Source organism: Phocoena phocoena, chromosome 13 (genome assembly GCF_963924675.1).
Source record: "Phocoena phocoena chromosome 13, mPhoPho1.1, whole genome shotgun sequence".
NCBI classification, from domain to species: Eukaryota; Metazoa; Chordata; class Mammalia; order Artiodactyla; family Phocoenidae; genus Phocoena; species Phocoena phocoena.
The window spans coordinates 17,784,289-17,806,662 of record NC_089231.1 but is presented as its reverse complement, the minus strand read 5'-3'; the positions used below and the strand labels follow the sequence as shown (position 1 = coordinate 17,806,662).

The following is a 22,374-nucleotide window of genomic DNA, read 5'->3' as shown; positions in this document are numbered from 1 at the left end:
CCACTGCACCACCAGGGAAGCCCGACTCTTTTTGAATTATGGTTTTCTCAGGGTATATGCCCAGTAGTGGGATTGCTGGGTCGTATGATAGTTCTATTTGTAGTTTTTTAAGGAACCTCCATACTGTTCTCCATAGTGGCTGTACCAATTCACATTCCCACCAGCAGTGCAAGAGTGTTCCCCTTTCTCCACACCCTCTCCAGCATTTATTGTTTCCAGATTTTTTGATGATGGCCATTCTGACTGGTGTGAGATGGTATCTCATTGTAGTTTTGATTTGCATTTCTCTAATGATTAATGATATTGAGCATTCTTTCATCTGTTTGTTGCCAATCTGTAGATCTTCTTTGGAGAAATGTCTATTTAGGTCTTCTGCCCATTTTTGGATTGGGTTTCTTTTTTTGTTATTGAGCTGCATGAGCTGCTTGTAAATTTTGCAGATTAATCCTTTGTCAGTTGCTTCATTTGCAGATATTTTCTCCCATTCTGAGGGTTGTCTTTTCATCTTGTTTATGGCTTCCTTTGCTGTGCAAAAGCTTTTAAGTTTCATTAGGTCCCATTTGTTTATTTTTGTTATTTCCATTTCTCTAGGTGGTGGGTCAAAAAGGATCTTGCTGTGATTTATGTCATAGAGTGTTCTGCCTATGTTTTCCTCTAAGAGTTTGATAGTGTCTGGCCTTACATTTAGGTCTTTAATCCATTTGGAGCTTATTTTTGTGTATGGTGTTAGGCAGTGTTCTAATTTCATACTTTTACATGTAGCTGTCCAGTTTTCCCAGCACCACTTATTGAAGAGGCTGTCTTTGTTCCACTGTATATTCTTGCCTCCTTTATCAAAGATAAGGTGACCATATGTGCATTGGTTTATCTCTGGGCTTTCTATCCTGTTCCATTGATCTATGTTTCTGTTTTGTGACAGTACCATACTGTCTTGATTACTGTAGCTTTGTAGTATAAAGTCAGGGAGCCTGATTCCTCCAGCTTCATTTTTCGTTCTCAAGATTGCTTTAGCTATTCGGGGTCTTTTGTGTTTCCATACAAATTGTGAAATTTTTTGTTCTAGTTCTGTGAAAAATGCCAGTGGTAGTTTGATAGGGATTGCATTGAATCTGTAGATTGCTTTGAGTAGTAGAGTCATTTTCACAATGTTGATTCTTCCAATCCAAGAACATGGTATATCTCTCCATCTATTGGTATCATCTTTAATTTCTTGCATCAGTGTCTTATAATTTTCTGTATACAGGTCTTTTGTCTCCTGAGGTAGGTTTTTACCTAGATATTTTATTCTTTTTGTTGCAATGGTAAATGGGAGTGTTTTCTTAATTTCTCTTTCAGATTTTTCATCATTAGTGTATAGGAATGTAAGAGATTTCTGTGCATTAATTTTGTATCCTGATAATTTACCACATTCATTGATTAGCTCTAGTAGTTTTCTGGTAGCATCTTTAGGATTCTCTATGTGTAGTATCATGTCATCTGCAAACAGTGACAGCTTTACTTCTTCTTTTCCGATTTGGATTCCTTTTATTTCTTTTTCTTCTCTGTTTCCTGTGGCTAACACTTCCAAAACTATGTTTAATAATAGTGGTGAGAGTGGGCAACCCTGTCTTGTTCCTGATCTTAGTGGAAATGCTTTCAGTTTTTCACTATTGAGGACGATGTTGGCTGTGGGTTTGTCATAGATGGCCTTTATTGAGGAAAGTTCCCTCTATGCCTACTTTCTGCAGGGCTTTTATCATAAATGGGCGTTGAATTTTGTCGAAAGCTTTTTCTGCATCTATTGAGATGATCATATGGTTTTTCACCTTCAATTTGTTAATATGGTGTATCACGTTGATTGATTTGCATATATTGAAGAATCCTTGCCTTCTGGAATAAACCCCACTTGATCATGGTGTATGATCCTTTAAATGTGCTGTTGGATTCTGTTTGCTAGTATTTTGTTGAGGATTTTTGCATCTATGTTCATCAGTGATATTGGCCTGTAGTTTTCTTTCTTTGTGACATCTGTGTTTGGTTTTGGAATCAGGGTGATGGTGGTGTCATAGAATGAGTTTGGGAGTGTTCCTCCCTCTGCTACATCTTGGAAGAGTTTAAGAAGGATAGGTGTTAGCTCTTCTCTAAATGTTTGATAGAATTCGCCTGTGAAGTCATCTGGTCCTGGGCTTTTGTTTGTTAGAAGATTTTTAATCACAGTTTCAATTTCAGTGCTTGTGATTGGTCTGTTCATATTTTCTATTGCTTCCTGGTTCAGTCTTGGCAGGTTGTGCATTTCTAAGAATTTGTCCATTTCTTCCAGGTTGTCCATTTTATTGGCATAGAGTTGCTTGTAGTAATCTCTCATGATCCTTTGTATTTCTTCAGTGTCAGTTGTTACTCCTCCTTTTTCATTTCTGATTCTATTGAGTCTTCTCCCTTATTTCCTTGATGAGTCTGGCTAATGGTTTATCAATTTTGTTTATCTTCTCACAGAACCAGCTTTTAGTTTTATTGATCTTTGCTATCATTTCCTTCATTTGTTTTTCATTTATTTCTGATCTGATCTTTATGATTTCTTTCCTTCTGTTAACTTTGGGGTATTTTTGTTCTTCTTTCTCTAATTGCTTTAGGTTCAAGATTCAGTTGTTTATTTGAGATGTTTCCTGATTCTTAAGGTAGGATTGTATTGCTATAAACTTTCCTCTTTGAACTGCTTTTGCTGCATCCCATAGGTTTTGGGTTGTCGTGTCTCCATAGTCATTTGTTTCTAGGTATTTTTTGATTTCCTCTTCGGTTCCTTCAGTGATCGCTTTGTTATTAAGTAGTGTATTGTTTAGCCTCCATGTGTTTGTATTTTCTACAGATCTTTTCCTGTAATTGATATCTAGTCTCATAGTGTTGTGGTCAGAAAAGATACTTGATACGATTTCAATTTTCTTAAATTTACCAAGGCTTGATTTGTGACCCAAGATATGATGTATCCTGGAGAATATTCCATGAGCACTTGAGAAGAAAGTGTATTCTGTTGTTTTTGGATGGAATGTCCTATAAATATCAAATAAGTCCATCTTGTTTAATGTATCATTTAAAGCTTGTGTTTCCTTATTTATTTTCATTTTGGATGATCTGTCCATTGGTGAAAGTGGGGTGTTAAAGTCCCGTATTATGAATCTGTTACTGTCGATTTCCCCTTTTATGGCTGTTAGTATTTGCCTTATGTATTGAGGTGCTCCTATGTTGGGTGTATAAATATTTACAATTGTTATATCTTCTTCTTGGATCGATCCCTTGATCATTATGTAGTATCCTTCTTTGTCTCTTGTAATCGCCTTTATTTTAAAGTCTATTTTGTCTGATATTAGAATTGCTACTCCAGCTTTCCTTTGATTTCCATTTGCATGGAATATATTTTTCCATTCCCTCACTTTCAGTCTGTATGTGTCCCTAGGTCTGAAGTGGGTCTCTTGTAGACAGCATATATATGGGTCTTGTTTTTGTATCCATTCAGCCGGTCTGTGTCTTTTGGTGGGAGCATTTAATCCATTTACATTTAAGGTAATTATCGATATGTATGTTCCTATTCCCATTTTCTTAATTGTTTTGGGTTTATTATTGTAGGTCTTTTCCTTCTCTTGTGTTTCTTGCCTGGAGAAGTTCCTTTAGCATTTGTTGTAAAGCTGGTTTGGTGGTGCTGAACTCTCTCAGCTTTTGCTTGTCTGTAAATGTTTTAATTTCTCTGTTGAATTTGAATGAGATCCTTGCTGGGTAGAGTAATCTTGGTTGTTGGTTTTTCTCCTTCATCACTTTAAATATGTCCTGCCACTTCCTTCTGGCTTGCAGCGTTTCTGCTGAAAGATCAGCTGTTAACCTTATGGGGATTCCCTTGTGTGTTATTTGCTGTTTTTCCCTTGCTGCTTTTAATGTGTTTTCTTTGTATTTAATTTTTGATAGTTTGATTAATATGTGTCTTGGCATGTTTCTCCTTGGATTTATTGTATGGGACTCTCTGTGCTTCCTGGACTTGATTAACTGTTTCCTTTCCCATATTAGGGAAGTTTTCAACTATAATCTCTTCAAATATTTTCTCAGTCCCTTTCTTTTTCTCTTCTTCTTCTGGGACCCTTATAATTCCAATATTGCTGCGTTTAATGTTGTCTCTGAGGTCTCTGAGACTGTCCTCAGTTCTTTTCATTCTTTTTTCTTTATTCTGCTCTGCAGTAGTTATTTCCACTATTTTATCTTCCAGGTCACTTATCCATTCTTCTGCCTCAGTTATTCTGCTATTTACCCCTTGTAGAGTATTTTTAATTTCATTTATTGTGTTGTTCATCATTGCTTGTTTGCTCTTTAGTTCTTCTAGGTCCTTGTTAAATGTTTCTTGCATTTTCTCTATTCTATTTCCAAGATTTTGGATCATCTTTACTATCATTATTCTGAATCCTTTTTCAGGTAGACTGCCTATATTCTATTCATTTGTTAGGTCTGGTTGGTTTTTACCTTGCTCCTTCATGTGCTGTGTGCTTTTCTGTCTTCTCGTTTTGCTTAAGTTACTGTGGTTGGAGTCTCCTTTTCACAGGCTGCAAATTCGTAGTTCCCGTTGTTTTTGGTGTCTGTTCCCCATGGCTAAGGTTGGTTCAGTGACTTGTGTAGGCTTCCTGGTGGAGGGTACTAGTTCCTGTGTTCCGGTGGATGTGGCTGGGTCTTGTCTTTCTGGTGGGCAGGTGCACGTCTGGTGGTGTGTTTTGGGGTGTCTGTGGCCTTATTATGATTTTAGGCAGCCTCTCTGCTAATGGATGGGGCTGTGTTCCTGTCTTGCTAGTTGTCAGGCATAGGGTGTCCAGCACTGTAGCTTGCTGGTCGTTGAGTGAAGCTGGGTCTTGGTGTTGAGATGGAGATCTCTGGGAGATTTTCACCGTTTGATATTATGTGGAGCTGGGAGGTCTCTTGTGGACCAGTGTCCTGAAGTTGGTTGTCCCACCTTAGAGGCACAGCCCTGACGCCTGGCTGGAGCACCAAGAGCCTTTCATCCACACGGAAAAAGAGGAAAAGGGGAAAAAATAATATATCTTGCTCCCAAAGTCCACCTCCTCAATTTGGGATGATTCATTGTCTATTCAGGTATTCTGCAGATGTAGGGTTCATCAAGTTGATTGTGGAGATTTAATCCGCTGCTCCTGAGGCTGCTGGGAGAAATTTCCCTGTCTCTTCTGTGTTCGCACAGTTCCTGGGGTTCAGCTTTGGATTTGGACCCGCCTCTGCGTGTAGGTCGCCCAAGGGCGTCTGTTCTTCGCTCAGACGGGACGGGGTTAAAGGAGCCGCTGATTCGGGGGCTCTGACTCACTCAGGCCGGGGGGAGGGAGGGGGACGTAGTGCGGGGCGAGCCTGCGGCGGCAGAGGCCGGCGTGATGTTGCATCAGCCTGAAGCGCGCCGTGCGTTCTCCCAGGGAAGTTGTCCCTGGATCCCGGGACCCTGGCAGTGGCGGGCTGCACAGGCTCTGCGGAAGAGGGGTGTGGCAAGTGACCTGTGCTCGCACACAGGCTTCTTGGTGGCGGCAGCAGCAGCCTTAGCGTCCCATGCCTGTCTCTGGTGTCCGTGCTGATAGCCGTGGCTCACCCCCGTCTCTGGAGCTTGTTTAGGTGGTGCTCTGAATCTCCTCTCCTCACGCACCCTGAAACAATGGTCTCTTGCCTCTTCAGCAGCTCCAGACTTTTTCCCAGACTCCCTCCCGGCTAGCCGTGGCGCACTAACCCCCTACAGGCTTTGTTCACGCCGCCAACCCCAGTCCTCTCCCTGCGCTCCGACCGAAGCCTGAGCCTCAGCATCAGGCCCGGCCGCCCCGGCGGGTGAGCAGACAAGCCTCTCAGGCTGGTGAGTGCTGGTCGGCACCGATCCTCTGTGCGGGAATCTCTCCACTTTTCCCTCTGCACCCCTGTTGCTGCGCCCTCCTCCGCGGATCCGAAGCTTCCCCCTCCGCCACCCTTAGTCTCCGCCCGCGAAGGGGCTTCCTAGTGAGTGCAAACCTTTCCTCCTTCACGGCTCCCTCCCACTGTTGCAGGTCCCATACCTATTCTTTTGTCTCTGTTTTTTCTTTTTCTTTTGCCCTACCCAGGTACGTGGGGAGTTTCTTGCCTTTTGGGAGGTCTGAGGTCTTCTGCCAGCGTTCAGTAGGTGTTCTGTAGGAGTTGTTCCATGTGTAGGTGGATTTCTGACGTATTTGTGGGGAGGAAGGTGATCTCCGCGTCTTAGTCTTCCGCCATCTTCTCAAATCCTCCAAACAACTTTTTGATTGCCAGATGCTTTTCAAACTTGAGTGTAGTGGTTCTCAAACTTTTGGTCTCAGAACCCCTTAAAAATTGAAGACCGTGAAGAATTTTTGTTTATAAAAGTTGTATCTATAGATTTTTAATATATTAGAAATGAAAACTGAGCTTTTTAAAATAATATTTATTGACTTATTTAATAATAAAAAACTCAATTCGTGTTGATATAAAAACTCATTTTTGTGAAAAATAACTACTTGCCAAAACAGAAAAACTACTGAGAAAGGTAGCATTGCTTAACATTTTTGCAGATTTCTTTAATGTCTGGCTTAATAGAAGACAGATGGATTTTTATATCTGCACATGTCTTTAATCTGTTGCCATATGTTGTTTTAGTTGAAGTTCATGGTGAAAATCTGGCCTTGCATAGATATATAATTGAGAAAGGGAGTCATATTTCAATAGTCTTTTAAAATAATTGTGCATCTTCTTTGGTAGTTCACCAAAACTCAACATGTAATCGTTTTTTAAAGGTTAGCTGCAATGTGGAATTTGTCATTTTCATGAACTTTTCATACTGTTACGTTCCATCCATTGGGTGGGTCTTTGAGTGGTTTTTTGAGTGTGTCTTTCACCCATGCATGATTTTATAACATTATGCACTTGTCTTTGGAAAATCTTGGTTTGAATTATATGTAAATTCTCCATATACTGTCACGTTGCAATCCACAATATCAGAACTCTTATTTGCTAATATCGCTGCTGATCTCATAAAAAAAAAAGTCAGTGAGTATTGGGAAGCCAGATTCTATTTTCCAAAATTTCTACTTGAAAGCTTGAATTTTATCATTGGCAACAAATTCTGTCAGTTGCTTTCCTGGATGGGAACAAAGCAGTTTCAAGAAAATGTCTGCCAAATACCCGAGTCCAAATAATCATAGTTTCTCTTTTGGTTATACTTTCAGTGAAAGTGAAGAAACAGCTAGTTAAGCTTGCACCTCAGTCTTCCAAGCGTTTTCCCCTGAGACACCAATCATACTTCCGTTGACATTAGAAGTGCTTTATGTATACTTCCCATTCTGTCACAGTGAATAATAAAACAACATGTACTCAAGGGTCAAAATTTAAATAAGATTAATAATTTTTACTGCTTCATCAAGGATATTCTTAAGTGGAAACACTTTGTTGTTTTATTTACTACCAGTGCATGGCAGTGAAGTGTATAATGATGCCTAGTACAGTTTGGTGCCACTGCCTTGATTCAGACTGAAGGACCAGCAGTTTTACCCATCACTGTATACCATCAGTGCCAGTTCAACACAATGAAAAGATCATATGACATCTCAGGAGTTTTACAAAAATAGTTTTGATCTCACACACTTCCCAATAGGAGCATAAGGCCCCCAAGGCATCCGCAGACCACACTTGGTGGAGAACCTCTGATTTAGTGGAACCTAAGAATGAAGAAATTCTCAAAAAAAAAAAGAAATTCTCAATCATAGACCCGAGCAATATATTTGATGTCTTAGCTACTTGGACTTCTTAGTAGGAATTAAAAAGACAGGAGTAGGAGTAAGGAGGAAACTAACTTTAAAGAACTCAGGATGTAAATTTCTCTAATTTACTGTAAATGGATAAATCACCTAAGTCTTTGTAGTATAGACATTGAAATTTAAAGTATTTTTTATGGTTTTCCTGGATTTAACTGATTATCTCTCAATTGGCCTTTTAATATGATTTTCATAGAAAATGTACTTTATATTAAAACACTTTTTTTTTTTTTTTTTGCGGTACGCGGGCCCCTCACTGCTGTGGCCCCTCCCGTCGCGGAGCACAGGCTCCAGACGCGCAGGCTCAGCGGCCATGGCTCATGGGCCCAGCCGCTCCGCAGTATGTGGGATCTTCCCAGACCGGGGCACGAACCCGTGTCCTCTGCATCAGCAGGCGGACTCCCAACCACTGTGCCGCCAGGGAAACCCTATGTTAAAACACTTTTATTCACCAGCATCCTCTAGATGTAATTATTGCTTACCAACAGTTCTTCCATTGAAAAATACTGGCACAGTGGCATACCATACAGCCATTAAAAAGGTTGAGGGCAATCCATTTCTACTGACGTGGAAAGATGCCAGTATAAGATAAATTTAAAGAGAAACTAGCAAAGTTTCAGAAAAGTATGTAAAATAAAATCATTTTTGAAGCAGAAAACTGTATGTAAGGATTGATATTCAGGCATGTACATGCAGATATACATATGAAGTGGGGAAAAAGTCTGGAAAGACACACCCCAAAGTGTTTCTTATGGTTACCTCGGGTGGTGGAGGGGGTTTGTCGTAAAGGATAACTTTCCTTTCTTAACTGTTTATTTTTCTATAGTCTCTGTTTCTTTTTTACAGTGTGTATTCCTTTAAAATTGGATGTGCTATATTAGAATAATTCAAATTTTAAAAATCATTGGGAAGACATTAAAGCTATAACATAGATAAGATACAAAAAATTCAGAGTAAAATAAGTATTTAAAGTTTTGAACTGAATGAGGGAAAAAAATCCAGACAAAGAGTTAAAAGTCTGTATTTTCAGACATAGTTTACCTTTTCTTAAACTTTGTTATTATGTAGACGGACTGATTGATTCTGCTTTTCAAGTGAAAAGCTGAATCAGCTCTGTTCATTCTAAATGGGCACTTAAAATCCAGTAAGAAAATGAATACTGTCTACTTAGAACAGTGCATGAGCTCATTTTTTTTAAAAACCTCCTCCAAATCTTTGGTGTGTGCTTATCTTGGATGATGATAACAATAATGGGATGTAAAACAGCGTCTATCCTAACTTCCAGTAAAATTCTTAAATTAATTACTATTTTATAGGATGCCTTTTATAATAAACATAGATGTTACTCCTACACTCACATGAGTAGAAATCCTTCTAAAACCATTTTAGTCCATATCCCTAGTCCTAAAAACTCCCCAACAGATGACTGTCTTTCAATATTAAAGTTCTTGATGAGAAAACAAATCTCTAAAGCTTCCGGAAGTATTCCATTTCACTGTATAACAGGAAGAATATTAAATTTTCACACTGTTGGAAATGATACAGAGAAGAGTTGCAAACCAAAGTCTATATCATTTGTATTAGCAACTTTAAGCTGAAACTGAGATAATTTGTTGTTATCAGGTTATATCTGCAAATCACAAGTGTTTAAGGAATAGGCAAGTTTAAAATATTTGGGGGAACTCATTTCCCTTATTTATTAGCATGTTATTAGCACTTGCTTGCCCTAGGAAAATAGCAAAACAACTACACCTTTTATATCCTTTCTGTGGTGTATATTCAGAGATGCAAATGGTGATGATGATGATAATTATTATAGCTACTAAAGTGTGTACTTACTATAGTAAGTACTTATTATGTGCCAGGAATGGTTCTAAGAACTTTACATGTATTAACTCATTTAGTCCTCATGACAATTATATCAGGTGCTATTATTGTTCCCATTTTATGGATGAGGAAGCTGAGGCATAGATAAGTTACCTGATTTGCTCAAGGTCACACAATTAGTAGGTGGAAGAGTCAGGTGATAAGAGACGTGTCTTTCAGCCATCATACAATACACCCTCAACAGGCGTGGTATTTTTCCTTGCAGAAACTCTGCTTCCAGTTCTCCTTCTAACACCCCAGCTACAGCATGCCTATAGCAAGTTTTTTCAGAAGGAAAGTAGTTCACCAATTAAATACCTAGTGGTGGTATTCAGGCGATGAACACCTATTGATGATTTTACAGTGTGCAAGATGCTGAGTGGGAAGTTGTGACTCTTAAGTGGAATTTGCCAGTGTCCATCACCATCCCAGAATGAGGTCTCTTTACATTTTGTCTTTTGAACTAGTGCCCGTCACTGGAATGAAGCACTTCTAGAAAACATTCCCCCACCCTCCACTGCTCACACCCCCCAAAACTAACACAGCTCCCCTTGAGCTGGTGCCTTCACCAAAGCCACTTTCGTGTCTCTGAATCGTTCAAACATATCAGCAGCATGGAGACCGGAGTTCTGTCGGGGGAGGTGTACAAACATGTCTGCAAGGTGTTTCCTCCTCTACAAAGCGCCCCCCTTGGTTGCAGCTCTGACATCCCTGAGGGCTGTTGAGCAGTGCTCTGAGAACCGACTCCTGGTTCTCACGTGGGCGCCCTCAGAAGAGCTCTTTCCCATCCCATCCTGGCCAAAAAGGGGACAAGGGTGTTGGCATTGGTACCTTCTCGTTGTCAAACTGTACGTTGCTCCACTACAGAAGGACTACTGTTCTTTCCTGCAGAACAGCTTTGCCTGTGTTTAGGGCTCAGATCTTGTCCATGGGTTATTGGGAGCACATCATGGATATTGAGGGGTCTCTCTCCTCATCAAGTGTGCACGATGAATAAAGGGATGCGCTGTGTTGATTAGATTTTAAATAAATTTTGTTTTCATTAATATAAAAAATCTGCATGCATATCCTGCAGAGTGCAATCAAATGAACCAATCTAAAAAGTTATTTCATGCAAATTAAAACAAAAATGTGATAGCAATTTTTCCTTGTATTGGCGAAAAAAGTAGAAAATTTGATAATATCAAGTGGGGTCACCCTTTTACGGGGAATTGAAGGTAATCAAAATTTTAAATGTGTGTATGCTTGGATTTCCCTGGTGGCGCAGTGGTTAAGAATCCGCCTGCCAATGCAGGGGACACGGATTCAAGCCCTGGCCCAGGAAGATCCCACATGCCACGGAGCAACTAAGCCCATGTGCTACAACTACTGAGCCTGTGCTCTAGAGCCCTCAAGCCACAACTGCTGAGCCCGTGTGCCACAACTGCTGAAGCCCCTGCGCCTAGAGCCTGTGCTCCACAACAAGACTAGCCACTGTAGTAAGAAGCCTGCACACCACAACGAAGAGTAGCCCCTGCTTGCCGCAACTAGAGAAAGCCCGCACCCAGCAATGAAAACCCACCACAGCCAATAAATAAATAAAAATTTTAAAATAATAAAATAAAATAAAATGTGTGTATGCTTTAATCCAGAATGTTGCTTTGGGGAATCTATCCTACAAAAATACTCACCTATGTATACAAGAATCTATGTTTAATATAACTTAAATGTCAGAAAGGGAAGAGTTAAATAATGGAGTATGAATGCACAGGGTACAATGCAGGTGTGAGAAAGGATGATGTGGATTCATTTATACTGATGTGAGAGGATGTTCCATGAACTATTGAGGGAAGAAAAGGAAGTTGTAGAATAATAGATGTAATATGATACTATTTTTGTAATAAACATTAGAAAAAGCTGGGAAGATCCACCAAATTGTTAACAGTAATTAACCCTTGGTGAAGGAGGGGGTATGAGAGGAAAGACTTACTTTTTACTATATACATATATGTATATGTATACATATACACTAATATATACATATCCACTAATACATATTAGTGGTGGTTTTTTACAAGTGTATATTGTAAAATGCACTTGTATGCATACATATATGCATACATTTTATGTATACATATATACTACATATACACTAATATGTACATATACATATACGCTAATACATATTAGTGGTGGTTTTTTACAAGTGCATATTACCTTAATACCTTTTAAACAAAGAGTCCAAAGTTTTTGAACTATTTTAAATCAACATCAAGAATTTGTAAAAGCAACTAGATAAGAATTGCTCCTAATACCTCAGCTACTCCTGGAAATACATATACCAGTTCTCAGGACAGTGCCTGTTACACAGTTTGTCCTCAGTAGTAGTGACTTGTAACTAGTTATAAATCGTACTTATAGCTCATACATTCTATTCCTTACATCCTTGATTTTAGATGGGCTCATTTTAGCTGGAGATGAATTTTGGATTAGTTGAAGAGTGTTCCTTGTTGTATTTTAATGCTCAAGGACACTATATACAGTATTAACATCCTGAAATCATAGCATATTATCAAAGTCATAGTTGAGAAAGTGATTTTACAGGTTTCTGTCTTTCTCCTAAATCATATCTCTGTTGAGAGTTGCATGTTTCCTCTTCCTATATTTTTCGAAATTGACATTTAAGTTTCACACAAATTTCTCTTATTTGAGGGCCATTTTTAATAAAAATAAAAAAGGTCATTAATTCAAGGGAGACTATAAGTAGAGAATACCAAAGTTGTTTAGATTTAGGTATTGGGTGCTTGGCAAACTCTTAAGCAACATGATTTGCTCCAGGATCCTGCCCTGGAGTGGACCCAATACACATTTGTGTTTCACATCATAAACCGCCCAGTTATGGGTGGGTGGCACCCTGTTGTGTGTTACTTCTGAGGAGTTGATGTCACAAATACGCTTTGGAGAAATATAATAACCTATTATTTAGTAATGATCGATAATTGATTATTTCTTTTAATTATGTTTTTTGTGATACCATGTTCAGTGAAATTTATGTGTGCCTATATAAATACCTGGCAAATTCTTAAAATAATTTTATTCCCAGAACATTTATACCAAAAATACATGCTTTATTGTATGTATCATTATTTAGACTATATTTGCCTTCTTGAGTTTCAGACCAAATAATCTTTTCTAGTTCCCCAAGACATAATTAAATAATTTCCATTATGCAACTGTCAGTCTCATGCAATGTACTCAGACTTCAAGGGCCTTTACAGATATCTTTTTGTAAATCTGCAATTGTTTGTCTCAACTGAAAATACATTTTTTAGAAGGGTCATGGGGCTGCTTTCTGTTTCTTGATTTCTGCCTAACTTTTATAGACAGTTTTTATTTCCTTTGTTGTTTATACCAATTATTATTTTAGACCTTATGAAATATTCAGTGGTCTTAAAACTTGATATGTTTAGCCTAGTTTATAAAGTAGTCACTGAAGGATAAGCATAGTGATTTGGACTTCTTACAACATTAAACTTTGTACTGCTGTATGCTGCTGGATTGGACCCTGTTTATGTATTCATACACAAAAAAGTCTCTGATGGAGGGAAACAAGCAATAAACAAAAAATTATTGTTTAATATCAAAGAGATGATAAATACAATAAAGAAAAAATAGGATATTGGACTCAAGAGTAGTGGAGGAAAGGCTGCTGTATTAAATAGGATGGCCCATAAAGGCCTTCCTTATCAAGATAACCTTGGGACAGAGACCTAGATGAAGCAAGGGCACAAGCCCTGGAGATACCGGGCAGATGAGATTTTCAAGCAGAGGGAATAGCAAACGTTAAACTCCGAAGTGGGTACACTCTTGGAATATTCACGAAAGCATAAGGAGATCAGTATGACCAGAGCAGAGCGAGCAAAGGGAATAGGAAGTCCGAGAGGTGTTAGGGCCAGATCACATAGGGCCAGATCTTGAAGGACGGTTGTGAACACACAGGAGAGGTGATCTGATTTATGGCTGAAAAGGATCACTCTGGCTGCACGTGGACAGTAATGAAAGCAAGGAGATCAGTGACTTCAAAATTTTTGGATGATGACCACCGCAGCCCCAGCAAGAAATACATTTTGCAACGTTATTCAATTCCACTTTATTCGTCTTTCATATACTTGAGTGGTAATGTTTCCTCTGACTTAACAGTCTCCTTGTTGTGGGCCGAATAGAGGAAAACCTTTGTTGTAACTTGAGTATAACAGAAAGATTCGTGGCAGGTTGTTGCCCAAGAAATACTGCCCAAGCGCATATTATCAATGCAGTGAACTAGAGACTGAGATACCATTTCCAGAAGGCTCAGCACAGGTGAACCCTTACTCTGAGAGCCCTCCCCCCAAATTTTGGAGGAATTCAAGACTCCCATGTGGGGTCAGGTCAAGACTAGAATAGTCTTAAGAACTAGGATGGATCCTGCTCTGCAATCCATTGATACTTTTTGGGGTAGGGTCAAGTAATGTGTATTGCACCATCCTTAAATCTTGACAGCCCCCCATTGGAGAACTGGTTTCAGGAGAAGAGTAGTCTGGGTGCATGGTGGGCTCTAGAAACCCTCAGAAGAGTTAGGCTCACTGCAGCCAGTCCCCAGAGTGGATACTTGGGAAGTGACTGCATACATACCTTGGATTTCCTCTGTTAAAGGAGAGACTGTTAAAGAAATAAAAAGTTTCACAAGAAATCCAAAGATTAAGAACATGCCATGAGACCTTCACTGTCCAGAATTCTTTAAGATATTTTAGGAGTATTAGCCTAGTAGTAAATTGCAAAGAATGAAAAATGCAGACCTGTAATATATGGTCCTTTCAGGCAGACTAAAGATTTGATACCAAGAATAGATTTGATCTTTTTTTTCTCCCATAAATAATCGTGTCTGTAGATAATATAGAAGGATGATATAGAAGGTTGATATCCAGAGCATAGAAAATGGTCAGTGTAACAAAACTTTTACATTTGAGTTTAAGTAAAATTTTGGTCAACATAAATGTATTTTACCAACGGTTTGTTTTGAAGAGGATTATTTTGAGGGGTAATTATATTCATGTTTCACAGTAGGATTTGGGCAATACAACTGTTATGTCTGTGCAAAGTTTAATAGTGGACAAGAAAATACCTCTGGAAATGTTATTTTCCTGTGGCTATTAACCTGCACAGAATAGATATTTGTTAAAACATTTGTTAGCTATTATATTCCATGTTACTCTAATAGGATTTAAATTGTGTGGGCTTATGTGTGTTTAGATGTAGATGTAGACATAGGCATACATGTAGATATATACTGATGCCCAATACTTAGACCACTGTCATTGAATAACGTAATAGTAAACATTTTTAAACTCTTCTAAACCTCTTTTTTTTGACTATGGAAACATTACATTTTGAATGCTGATTGCTGACTCCTGCCTTTTCTACCGAGGGCAGTAATAGGATGCTTTAGACAAGAAAAGCTTTTAAGAAACTTTTTACTAACCACTTAATAGTGGGGAAGCTTCATATGTGTCAGGAGCCTCCACTCCTCTTCCTTCCCTCAAACCTGTATGCAAACAGAACATCCCATACCTGAGCACAGCAAAAACCAGCAGGACATCCTAAAGTAGTAGCTTCCATGTAACTAGAAATGAAGCATTCATCTTCCACTGAAGAGGAAAAAAGTTGCCTCATTGAGTGAGGCTTAGGGATAGGACAGAAGTATTATTGAATCCATTCCTTGGTAATAAGTATCAAACAAAATGTTTAAACACTTAATAGCTTGTTTTCCAGATTTATAAAATATGGATGAATGTCATAATGTCTGTTAATGCCAAAATGGCTGTGTCAGACTGTCCCTGGTTTCAAAATGCTCACAAATATCTTCTCTCCCTCTCTCTCTCTGCCTCTCTTACCAGAATTTCAGAAATGGAGTCCTATGCCCTACTAGTTTTTTTACTCTACATCAACCTCAAGAAAGCATTAGAGAAATGATATTTCTTTTCTGTCATTTGTTTTGCCTCCCCATCCTGTCTTTTAAAAAAATAATAGCAGAAAATTTAGATTAGTAGCGGGGAATCAAAGAGAAAAATGGCAAGGAATGTGTAGTAGAATTGATGTAATATCCTCAGAAATATTGAGGGTAGGCCACTTATTTATCTGGGTAATGCTCACTGAGACAATAGGACTAGATAATGGGAAGGCATATTCAAAACTCTTTGGGGACATAAAATCATACCTTATTTACACTTCTAATAATTTTTATTCTTACCTTCCCAGGCTTTTGCCATATGGCCATTAAATCATAACAAAGCATAGATCAGGAATTCGAATACTTGATCATCATGAAAATTAATCTAGAAAAGTAAACAAATAAAAATAAATCAACCTTTTACGACCTTCAAGGCCTCCTCCCTAAATCCTATTTTCATGCAATGCCAAATCACCAAATATGCTTATTTATACTACCAATAGTCACAGTTATCATTTAGATAAACTGCTAAATGTGGAAATTCTAGAGAATTTGCCAGATAACTTTTTGGTGGATAACTTTCTGATTTCATTCTAAATTATTGATATGAACGTTTAAGCTTCATACTTATGCAGCTTTTTTATGACTGTCCTGCTGGAAAGTATTTTGTATTCCTTAATACTGTAATAAACCATGAGAACATAATTAGATGGAATATATAAGACTTTTCATCTTTTCTATTTCTGTTCAAATAGAAATATTTGCAGAATAGTCACTGTAGCAAAACTGAGTTTTCATGTTTAATCTTTTTTGTATGTGACCCTTATCTCTTGTTTCAAAATTCAATGGTATTTGTAGTTAAGAAGTTGTTTTCTATTGAAAATAATCATTAACAGGCCTAAGCGGTATTCTGCATCCTTTTTCTTTCAGTTGATTTTAAGAATTAGTACAATGAAACATTTTTGGAAAATCTCAATATATTAATTACAGATATACATATAGTTATTTAAAAATATATATCAGAGCTGGCTTTAATCTTTGAAGTGTGTTGCTATCCACTTTGATGTGCAGGTCATCTCACCTGTTTTTTGTTTTTTTGTTGTTCAAATGTTCAATCCAGGTTCTACATGGTCAGCTATTATGAGCGGAATCACAGAATAGCAGTTGGAGCTCGCCATGGTTCAGTGGCCCTGTACGACATCCGGACTGGAAAGTGTCAGGTAAATAAATCATTATGACTTCTTCTCCATAAAGTGCGCAAGTTATTGAAAGGAGTGAGAGACCAGCACTTCACCAGTTGACGTGCTGAGCTGCTGGAACATTATGGATAATGCTAAAGGGATCAATAGTTTAATGAAGGACTGAGAGAATATAGACCCCTACTGTCTTTACTCACTGGGAATGAAGAGTTGCCACAGATGGGTTCATAATAGAGCCTTGAGTAAGGTGGTACGCACTACTCACAAACCACTTTGCAATAAATCTTTTCTTCTTTTAAACAAAGTTTTCTGAATTTCTTATTTTTGCCTCGTTTTCTGAAAAAAAATTGGTGATACATTATTATGATTAGTGGCTAAACAAAAATTAGTTTTCTGACTATGTAAAATGAGATCTTTAGCGATTATAAGACAGTATTCTACTCAGAGTTCAAGAAAGGCAGAAATCATAATGGCATTTAGTGTGGATATGTAAGGAAACTGAGTCTCTATTTGAGATATATTCCTTTTTTATACTTTTATAACTTTCTCTGCTTTTATAAAACTTCATTGTTTATGAGAAATTCTTCTCGGTCTTGATCTTGAGTCCTTTGTTCTCCGAATGTACCGGTTGCGTAGATGGAGCAGGTCTAGCCCCACTTTACATGTAAGTGAGTCAAAGCTCCCAGACTTTAAATCTCTACTCCAGAGTCACACTGTTAGTTAATGGCAAAAGCAGGGCTAGGCTCCACCCTGATCATTGTGAATTTATTGTGGTCATTGATAAATAGTTCCAAGCTTGCTTTCATTACTGTCTAATAACTTCTTATTTTTCACTGTAGCATCTATCAATGCTGATATATTCAGTCAGGAATTAGGAATTGTATTCAACCGTAGTATTAGATGGATATATTCAACTCTATTAGGAATTTCCAGAAGGAATATGAAGAAATACATCAGGATGTAGCTAAATTTTAAATTGCCTCTTAAATTTAATAAGCTATTAAGTAGTTCTCCAAAAGTTTCTCTGGCAGCTTTCCGTGAAATAGTTCTAAGGGATGGTAACAGGTATTGGGGGTAAAAGTTTCAAGGGTCAGACAAGTTTGGGGGTACTGTTCGAATATAACACGTTTCTTTGCGCAGGCCTTCTCAGAGGCTCTAATGCGTGAGTGTGCATTGTGCATTTCCTGGAAGTGCGTGGAATATGCATCATTTGCCACACTGATGTAACTATTGAATATCCTTTGTGTGATTTATTTTCTTTAAAAGACATTAACTCCTCATTGGTGACTGTATTTCTTTACTCTGAACTCTCACTTTGAGCAATGAAACCACTCTGAATACTTGCTTAAAAATGAAGTTACATATTGTCTATAACATTCTCTCCTAAGAGAGACAGATTCTTCAAACAGCATTTTCAGAATCTCTTTTGGTAAATCAATTTTTAAAAATTGGAATGCAGTTGACCCTGAACACCTCTGGGGTTAGAGGTGCAGACCCACGTGTAACTTATAGTTGACCCTCCTTATCCCTGGTTCCTCCATATCCCTGGTTCTGCGTCCGGGGATTCAACCAACCCTGGATGGTGTAGAGCTATAGTATTTACTATTGAAATCTGAGTATGAGAGGACCCTCGCGGTTCAAGCTAGTGTCGTTCAAGGGTCAACTGTATATTATTATTAGCCAACTTGAGAGAAATAAGGCACAAACAGCAACAAGGTAAAGGCAAAAAAAAATTGAATAAGGGGACCTTTTCAACTTTCTTTAAAAAAGAAGTGAAGAAATCATAGAGAGGACACTATTGCCACCAACAGAGAGAAGAGTGAGACAGCGTGAGCACGGTGACGAAACCCAAAGAGGAGTGAAAGAACAGCAATGAAAAACTAAAGAGAAAGCAACAGACTGCCCTGAGCATACATATCCTGACAGTTTTTTCCTCCTGCGTGGTGTCAGTGAAGATCTTGGTAACATGAAAGAAACATGAATAATTTGAATATCTTATTCTTTTTCACGAAATTATTTAAGAAACACTTACCAATCAATGACATTCTTTCTTAACAGGAATTTGTAATGTCATTCCTATTTCATTTTATTTTCTGTACATTATTTTATTACGCTTAGACATTTCAGTCTCCCCATGACATTTTTCTACCTCAGCTTCTTTATTTTGATACCCCAAACTGTCATTAGTGTCGAACGATGGAATAACCTTTACCTTCCAGTTCTGTGTGAAAGAGGTTACCCTTTACTCTCATCATTCAGAGCATAAAAACAAAGCTAAATCTCTAAAATCAATCTTAACTACTTTTGCCAGTTACCAGTTTTATCCAGTGACAATGAGCTCTTAAGGGATTCTCTTAATTCTTTTATGGTATTAGTGTTGTAGTGTTTGAAATACGTGAGTCGACAGTTGAAACAGAATACACAAGTATAGTTGGCATGTTCAAAAAATGATATTTTAGAGGTGAATCAAAGGACTAGGAATTTTGAACTAGGAATGTAGTAAAGTATTTTTTGAATTAGTTATTGGAATCAGTGAACAGAGAGAGGGGGACAATTTTCCTAACATGAGCAAAGACAGAGAGATATGACATAAAAGATGTAGAAGGGATAATTAGTAAATTCACTGGACTCCAGGGGTAGATTCCAATTAGGTGGAAAGATAAGGGGCAACCACCTACATGATGAGAGTCACAGGTGATGGGAAGACCCGCTGTGGCCTGTCCAGGACGCCAGAGGCTGAGGAAATGTCCCTGGGCCCAGTGGAAGCAGAGGACCCATGGCTGAGGGAATAGGGGGAGGAACATATAGGTTCCCTGTCATCATCATTCAATTAGTTGGTAAAGGATAGATAGAAAAGTCAAATCTCTTTCCCTTACCTTTTGGCATTGGCTTCTTTTTTTTTTTAATGTTTTCTTATGACCTGTTCTCAAACTAGTAGAGGCAATTATACAAAACCACAAGATAAATATGCATTCAGTCTGGAACAGGAATTTTACTTACATTAAGAGTTTACAAGCTATCGCCCAAACCTGCCTGCCACCCGTTTCAGTAAATATAATTTTACTGGAATACAGCCACGTCGTTCGTTTAAGGATCGTGTATGGCTGCTGTGACACTACAGTGGAAGAACTGAGTTGTAGTAGCCAGCAAAGACCATATATGGTCCACAAAGCCTATCAAATGTATTACATGGCCCTTTACAGAAAAGGTTTGCTGACCTCTGACTTAAGCAACTAGAGGAGGAAGAGTTAACTCATTTAACTGAAAAGTGATTTAAAACAGTGTAGTGTAATATACTGGAGAAGAACAAATAGAAACTTGTGTGGCTTAAATCCCATCTCCATTTCATAAGCTTAAGAACATTGCTTAGGGCTTCCCTGGTGGCGCAGTGGTTGAGAGTCCACCTGCCGATGCAGGGAACGGGGGTTCGTGCCCCAGTCCAGGAAGGTCCCACATGCCGCGGAGTGGCTGGGCCCATGAGCCATGGCTGCTTGAGCCTGCACGTCCGGAGCCTGTGCTCCGCAACGGGAGAGGCCACAACAGTGAGAGGCCCGTGCACCGCAAAAAAATATATATATATTGCTTTATTTTTCTGTGGTGAAGTTTCCTCACTACAAAATAGTGATAGAAATAGGGCCTATTATTGTGGGAAGTAAGGTAATTTATGTAAAATTCTTAGCAAGTAGTATTCAGTAAGTGTTGGTTATATTAAAATAAACTTGGAAATACATTACATCGCAATGAAATTACATGAATTGTGGAGATTTTAAAGATAAACCTTGAGACCTCAGAATGTTTGTAGATGGTCAGGGCTAGGACTTCCCACCCCTTAGTTAGGAGAGCTTTGGTGGAAAAGTCTGGCAGCACTGCCGTAGGCCGTGTGTAGATTTCCTCTCTAAAGGTAGCTCTTACCTGTGGTGTTGGGCTGAACCTCCACTGATGATGGAAATCAGAAACTTTGAGGCAGTTCAATAGTTAAAATCCTGCTGTGCTCCTAACTGTGTTTTTACTTGGCAACTGCTAGCAATTTAGGAACACACCTGACTTGAATTCTGCTTAATTTAAAAAAAAAAAAGTAGCTCCTGATGAAGTGCTTTAAATTGTATTGGGAAAGCAGCCTTCTTGATAAGCAGTTAATTAGGTTCCATGAATCCTTAGAGCTACAAGTGTGTGTTTGGTTAAATCAGCAATGCAAATCTTCCCTCTAACAATATTTGCCTTTGGTTTGGCAGACTTGTTATTATCTGTCTCTGATTTTCCAATCCTTTTTGGATGCGTTCTTTGTAATAATAACTGCTGGCTCTGTGCAAGATTCTCTTCGGTTCGTATTAGCTAGTTTTTCTTAGGAAGTTTGGGTTGTGTTACTTGGTGGTATCTAATCCACTTTGGTAAATCTGGGCACTTATTTTCTTACTTTGACATAACGTGACCAAAAAGGCAGTGATATATGAGAGGAAGAAAGTGTGGCCAAAGTCTTATCTAAATCTTAAATTAGTAAAAGAATTTTATTATTGAAAAATTTAAGTAAATTCCATAAAGAACTCAATTTTGAAGCCCCACATTTTCCAGTGCCTGCTACATAGTAGTTTCACAATAAAATTCATTCATGTTGATCAAACAAAATACCCTGAGTCTTTGGAGTAAAAAATATAGTAAGAAATATAATATGACATGGTAAATGAAAACAAAGTATGCCTCAGTTCTATCAAAAATATATTTGTAATTTGGATATAGTTACATTTTAGTATGTCAGTAACCCCTCATCAAACTTGTTGTTTCTGTATAAAGGATAATAGAATGTCTTTTCAGAAATAGCATAGAGAACCTCTTTCTTGTGAGTCATGAAAATACACCTATATTTCAGTAGTGGACCATGACCAGGCCTGCTGTGGGTCAGATAATGAAGGAAAAAACAGAAGTGAAGATTGATTGTTATAGAATGGTAGTAACTGAGGTCTCACTATAGTCCATTATAGATAGAGCAGGAGGTGGATTCTGGAATGCTAACATGTGCCCCATCACGCAGCCTAATGCTGTAAAAAGCAATGAGCCTGCAGGCTGAGCTCCTCTGGCCTTACAGATTCCTTACTCCACGTGGAAAGAAGGAGGCTACAGGTTATTTCGTCCACTTACTTTACCCTTATCTCCTGAATGTCCTCTGCCCTGCTCCTTTGCTAATTCCATGGTATTGAAAGCAACCCTAAGCTCTGTTCAGATCCATTTTCACTGGTCTTTAAACCTTAATTTATCCCATCATTGTCCAGCACGGCTTACCTTCATTCTTCAACCAACAAGACCTCACCAACTGGTCCAGTCATGTTGTTATATACAGGCATCTGCCGAGCATCTAACTAAACTAGTGAGAAAATCAGAAAAACCACAATTACCTTTAAGCGATTATGGAATATGAGGACCACAGCCTCGTTGCTTTCCTGTCAGCCTCCTCTTCCCGTGTTCCCATTCGTCCTCAACTGCAAAGTCACTTTGAGAACTAGACTTATTACATTGTGAGGAGACTCTATTTCATTCATTAAGGCTCCAGGGCATGGGGTCT

At 38.4% G+C, this 22,374-nt stretch overlaps 1 protein-coding gene across 2 annotated transcripts in view; it reads left to right on the top strand.

Moving 5' to 3' along the window:
• The window catches only part of WDR7 (WD repeat domain 7), a 351,427-nt gene that overhangs the window by 263,123 nt on the left and 65,930 nt on the right, over positions 1 to 22,374 (top strand). For both annotated transcript variants that reach the window (XM_065889408.1, XM_065889409.1), the window contains one exon: positions 16,742 to 16,841. In XM_065889408.1, the coding sequence (XP_065745480.1) occupies positions 16,742 to 16,841 (100 nt within the window). The remainder of the gene's footprint in view (positions 1 to 16,741; positions 16,842 to 22,374) is intronic.